Source organism: Dendrobium catenatum, unplaced genomic scaffold, assembly GCF_001605985.2.
Source record: "Dendrobium catenatum unplaced genomic scaffold, ASM160598v2 fragScaff_scaffold_173, whole genome shotgun sequence".
In the NCBI taxonomy this organism is placed as follows: Eukaryota; Viridiplantae; Streptophyta; class Magnoliopsida; order Asparagales; family Orchidaceae; genus Dendrobium; species Dendrobium catenatum.
In genome coordinates this window covers 1,147,531-1,154,121 of record NW_021318635.1, presented here as the reverse complement: position 1 = coordinate 1,154,121, position 6,591 = coordinate 1,147,531, and the positions used below count along the sequence as shown (strand labels likewise).

Here is a 6,591-nt window from a genome sequence, read left to right as displayed (position 1 = left end):
TATATCAGAGAACAAATCTAGGTTTGCAATCCCCCCCCCCCCCCCCCTTTTTAAGTCAACATTCTCAAAAGCAAATAATACACTATTTCTTGGAGCCATAACACATAGCATGGCACATATTATTTTAAAATTGCTCAAAGAATTAAAAATATGAATAATTTATCAATAATTCCATAATATAAAAGAAAATATCTTGAAAGTAGAAAAAAAAAGTAATGTCATATACATAAAATAAAAGATCGCTTTAATAAACAAGAAGATTAATGAAAGATAATCATACTAAAAAGTAAAGTATCATGACAAATAATGTAATTAGATTTACAGTAAAAAATAATCATGGTTATAATAATGAATGATATGAGAACAAAACATTAAACTTAGAAAGTTGTGCTCAAAATATAAGAAACTGTTTGCTAATTAGTTTCTTATTCATAAAAAATTAAACTAGTCCTATTGAGAATCATCACCATCCGCATAAATAAAAATAGTCTTAACTCCTGCATCATTATCTCCCAAATTATATCCTTTCTCATCACCCTCTTCATTCCCTTATGCAACTATAAATGTGTTAGACCTATCTGAAAACTCATTTCATTTTCATTTAGAACAATCTTGAATGTTGTAATTCCTCAAAGACGCCACTAGCTCTCACAACATTACTCCGTATCAACTTTTCCTCATCAAATACTAATTTATACTTTTTATCCAACTTAACATTCATTTTCCCTGTTAACCACTATTAGCATCATTTGTGTTATTAAAAAAATTGAGACTCCAATCAAAGTACTATCATACCTCACAAAAATAAAAAAAACACATGCTTGATTCCCTTAAAAAAATTAAGAAAATCAATAAAAAAAAACAGTTCGTGCCATTTTGCCATTGCACATGTCACTATGAAATAGTCCAAAAGGTGTATGCCTTGTTGTACTATGGCATTATAGTACAAGTACGCAACTACCCAAGTGGAATTTGATCTATTGATAAGAAAGCTTATTGCATGTAATAACATTGAGTCAAAGATGGTTGTACCTTCAAAATTGCCGCCCGAAATAAGTCTGGACGAGCATTGATTGCTGAAGCAACTAGTAGACCACCAGCACTATATCCCCACCCAGCAAGCTTATCTTTATGAGCAATACCCTTTTCTATAAGAAACTCTGAACATGAAATGTAATCCATGATAGAATTTTGCTTCTTCAGACGCATTCCATCATGATGCCAATTTCTACCGCATCCACCGCCACCTCTAAACCATAAAAGTCTATTAGACAACAAAACAATTGGAAGGACTTTCAAAAAAAATATTTGAAAGGAAAAAGAGCTTAGTGTTAAAAATAAGGAAAAATGAGAAGATAAAATCACATAGTAGGAAAATCATCCTTTCAGAAGGAAGCAATGTTCTGTTCTTTTTCCTTTCCAAAACAGCAGAAAAAATAAAACGTGTTGAACATGTTGGCTCATTTAAGATATCCTTCATTATTTAATGCCTAACGTAAATGAGATTTATTTTCACAGAGGTTCGGTAAATAATCTCCTTAAATAGCATGTTTGAAATTAACTGAACAAAATTCAGTTCAAATAAGTAAAGAAAAAGCACTTGTAACTTGAAAAAAAAAAAATAATACAAGAGAATATTGTGGAGTTGCCGCATTACATCACAACTTCACAACAGCTGATAAGTTAAAATAGTTACAAAACAAATGAAAGCAAGTTGTTCACCCAATCCTTAAAAAACATCAGAACGGCTAAATTTACAAATGAAAAATATTCATATGTTGCTCACTAACAATGATAGATTGTAAGTTGCAATGTTACAAAAAGTAAGATGTCAAGAAACAAAATCAAAATTGAGTTCAAAAGGGTAACAAGTGACATAATGGTTTTATAATCATAAAAATGCTCTAATGTCGAATGTGAACATATTTTACAAAGCTAATAAACCTCAAATTACCTAACATCAGCGTATGCAACCACCCAACCCCGATCAAGAAGACTCTTTAACTCACTTCTCCACCGCTTGTCTAATAACTCGCCATAAGCCCCGTGTCCATGAAGTAATGCAGGACTACCCTCTTGCTTGTGCCTCCGTGAATAAACAACTGTCAGTGGAACCATGACGCCATCCCCTGAAGAAACATCATAATACTCGCAAGCATAAAACTCAGTCAACTCATTCCATGTCCCATTTGAACTGTCAGCATCATCTGCAACATGGAAGCCCTTTGAGTTCTGAGGTTTCGTACTTACAGAAGAAGCAAAACCATATAATGTTTTTGATCTTTCAAGAAATACTTTTAATAATATAATTTTACTGAGTTATATTGAAGTGGCAATGTAAAAACATCAAACATATTAAGTATCATGTGAGTTAGGCTTTAGTCCAAGAAAAACTTAAGTCATTTTGTCACTTCATCAAAAGTCTAATTCATGCAAGCTTGATCAGTCTCTAATATGGTTTTATGAAAACTACAAAATGACGTTACATCGTCCAATGAGCTAAAAAAAATCAATAAGTCAACAGCCCTTGAGTTTCAATGGAGAGATATTGACGCTTGAAACTCGTTTCAAAGCATTTTCATTAAGTGAACAGCCACCCCAGGGTATTCTTATGATATTTTAATTTCTCCGTGACTTGTAATGCTTATAAAGATAAAAAATGCTGCAACGAAACAAACTTTGATGAGCTTAAATCAAATTTGGAGAAGTATCTCCTTCCTTGCAAGTTTGTTTGGTGACAACTACATTGATCCTAGCTTCGTGTTTTTGATCACCCTCTTTGGTGAGAGGTTTTTGTATCCTTCTTGATGTTAGCATTTTATTTATTTTCTTTGATATATTTCTCTTTCACTCGTCCTTTTGATTCAGAGTTGCACTCTTAACTCATTACACTCTCAATGCAAGTTATCCATGAAATATTAACACCACTCAAAATCTTTAAATACCAAACAGTCAGTTTTCCTTTACCTTCAGACAAAATCTCCATATAAACACCCAAAATAACTCTTTAGTCTTATTCCTAACATCCCTAAGCTTTCCAAAAAGTATCCATACTCTTCCTAAATCTCAACTTAACACCCTTTACACTCCACATAATATCAGCTTTCCAAAACTAAATCAAATTCCAACATGGCTCTAAATCATCATTTGATGCTCAACCTCCCAAAAGTGCATTAACACTCAAATCAATTCCAATGCAAACTACAACATTCCCTCTCACCAAATAAAAATAGCTACTATCAAATTCCACCCCCACAACACCATTATACCCTTTGCATCACCAATCCATCAAACTTGGTGATCCTAAGTATTGATCCTTTTTCTCCGGTCATCACTCTCAATCATAACCAAAATGTCTAATACCAAAACTTGGGAAATAAGAAAAACTACGCAAACACAAAGAGCAAAAAAGAATAACAAAAAATAAAAAAGATCAACACAAGAATTTTATACAAGTTCACCCAATTGATGACAATGCCATGTTTTCATCATTGTCTGAATCGATTGTGGAGAATAACAATCCAAATTCCTCTTATACAATATAAGATGTCCTGCTTCTTTACAAAGAGATTTTTTTTTAGAGCTAAAAAAATGTAATAAAATTTCTAAAAGGCTCTTAATGAAACAAGAGTAAATAATGGATACATTTCAAAGGCTCTGCCCCAAAACCGCTTGGAGATATCTCCCCTTCCAACCATTATAGCAATTTTACCACAAAGGTAGACCTACAACTCAGTGTGCATAATACATCTTCTTCATAAGGCAAAAATTGGGCTTTATAATATAATACTTCACTATCCTCCACACCTGACACATGCACTCTACTCACTACAACTCTCAATTCAATAAGGGTCCCCTCCCCCCATCCCACAACTTCCTAAATACTAGAAGTTCATCTCTTCCCACATCCCCTTTTTCACTATTTCTCTGGAATCATCGTGGAAGCTAATTCACTCTCATTAATTGAATAACATGGGAAGACTAATCTCATAATGGACGTAGGAACCTTTGCCAAACCACTTTAAATTTTAGTTGTGGTTGTTTGTTTGTTTGTTTCTCTTTATAATTGATATGCATGAATTAGAAATTTTTTAAATTAAATTCAGGATCATTCAAACTCTGATTTCAATAAACTTCTAGTCAAACTTAATGTCTAAACGAGACGAACCTAATGATACTAGAAATTATTTGATCCAACTCCAAATGACCTCAAATCAAACACTTAAATAACATTTGAAAACTTTTGAACATTGATTGAAGAACCAAATGACCACCAATTATAGCCTTCTTATTGTCAAGTCGGGACGCTCGATGAGACGAATCTAACGAGCTCGTGATCACTCAATTCTGATATCATTAAGGTATTTGAATGTTTAATAAACAATCTATGATTAAGGGGATCAAAATGTCCATCTCAAAAAGCCTATAAATAAGGCTCAACTCTCTACAAAGGGGGGAGCTTCAAGAGCTGAGAAAACTAAAGAGATCTCTTACATTTACCAGCTATCATCGCCGACGACCACCACCAATATCCGCTATCGCCAAACTTATGTCATTATTTAACCTTGTTGTTTGGTTTTAACTTTTTTTTTTTGTGTGGACATCAAATTTATGCAATCCCTAAAAGGGAAATCACATATTTATTCTAAAATAATCACATCGTCTTATGAGAAAAAAAAATGATTCTTGTACTGCCTAATATATAGTGGACTATTCAATTGGGCTAGGCCCATAATTCTTTCTTTTCCAGGTTATTCACATAAAAATTTTCTAATCTCCTGCAACTTTTTAAGGACATGTTGGATTTTTGTCAAAAGCTAAGGTATAAAACACCAACTCTAGTGAAGCAAAGTTTTTAGCACGTAATAATAATTATTAGTTCTTCATATCTCATTCCCTAGTAGCTCAGATCAAACACCTTCTCTTTAACTCCTAAGCAACTTAGATTTCTACCACTACTCAGTCGAGTACAAAAAATTAGTTTATTTGTGATGACTAATGAATTACTTTGTAAGAAGCACAAAATTTATGTACTCATCTGCTTAATGAAAACCAAATGATAAATTTGTCGAAGTTCAATTTATCAAGCAGAGTTAACAAAGATCAATAAGTTTGCATTCATTTAAAGCATCAAGAAAATAAATGATCCAATCAAAATTAAATAGTATCAATTTTTATTTTAGCTTGCAATGTTCAATTTTAACTAATTAGGACATCCATGTGATGATGTAGCCTATGAGATCAGGTTGTACTCTCTAATATGATGAAATTACATTTGATTTGCCTCTAAGATTTGGATTGGCTTAGAAGCTAGGTTTGCATATATCCATCATAGTTTATGGTACCTTGTGCAGCGGTGCCGTTCTTTTGATTTTAGAATCTACTTTGACTACTTTATGGTTCATGTAACACTTACAAGAATGAAGTATCACTTCTTTACATGTGTGGTTCTCTCAGCACACAGTAGTTACGACTTTTAGAAAGCCTGTGTTTCTTCCTATAATGCATGTGTCATCCCTGTGGCTGCGATTTTGTCAAAACTTGCATCTCGCTTTGTAGCATTTGTATGGGTCTTTCATCACCCCTGTTTTGACTTCAGATAGCACGCAATTTCCATTATTTTCATTATATCGCCTATTATTGAGCTTTGACGTGATCTCGGGGGTTCAATTGGTTTCGTGCATTATACTGCCCAATTAAGTTTAAAGGGGCGATCCAATTTTGGATATTGATGACAATAAATAGATAAGTTGAGCCATGTAAAAATAATAATATCTGGTTCAATAAAACTATTAATGGACCCTCCTCGATTTTGGGTGCTTATTGGACGATGAATTCGTTTGAATGCGTTCCAAGTACTAAAAGCAATTCTATAGGGAATATATCTACCTACATCTACCAGGCCAATATTTTCTTCTACTTTTCCTTAATTTTTCCTTAAATATTCATTTTTATCAAAGCGAGTATTCCTAATATTGATCAAATTAATTACAAATCAACTTTCAACTGTGGTGTAAAATTTCAATCGACTTGATTTTTTGTGAGTTAAATTCCTAAAAAACTTTATTTGCTTTAATCCATCATTTCTAATCTTGAATTTTTTGTCTTACACCGAAAGAAAGAGTCTTCAATCCATGAATCCTAGTTCACTTTAAAAGCTACATCAAGTGCTCATGAAGCCAATCAACTAGCTTATTAAATCTGTCTAAATTCACAACCAAACAATTAAATAAAATAATTTAAATTCAATCTATTCAAATTTAGAATATATGATATTTGCATTATTTAGAAATAGATGGTTTTTACCAATGAAAAGAGCATTTGATTCATTTAACATGAGAAATATTCAAGATTCTTTAGCCATCAAGATACATGCCCACCAAGGTAAGATTAAGTGGAATAAAAGTCATTCTGAAGTTACCATCTCAAAGTATTTAATTGGTTTAAGTTCTTGAGGTTCAAGCAACTGTAAATTATATTTAGTAAGACGATGCATGAGCTATGTAAAAACTGCAAGAAACTCAGATCATGCCATTGACAACTTAAAACCATCGGGATGACTTTAAAGAAAGCATGTCATACCCAACATTT

General features: G+C 32.7%; 1 protein-coding gene across 1 annotated transcript in view; it reads right to left on the bottom strand.

Annotated features, from left to right (window-relative positions):
- Positions 1-2,292, bottom strand: part of LOC110109568 (protease 2-like) — a 46,543-nt gene extending 44,251 nt beyond the window's left edge. The window contains exons 1-2 of the mRNA XM_020840702.2: positions 1,955-2,292; positions 1,033-1,249 (exon numbers count right to left, since the gene is read on the bottom strand). Of these exons, the coding sequence (XP_020696361.2) occupies positions 1,033-1,249; positions 1,955-2,118 (381 nt within the window). The 5' untranslated portion in view covers positions 2,119-2,292. The remainder of the gene's footprint in view (positions 1-1,032; positions 1,250-1,954) is intronic.
- Positions 2,293-6,591: the final 4,299 nt, after the last annotated feature.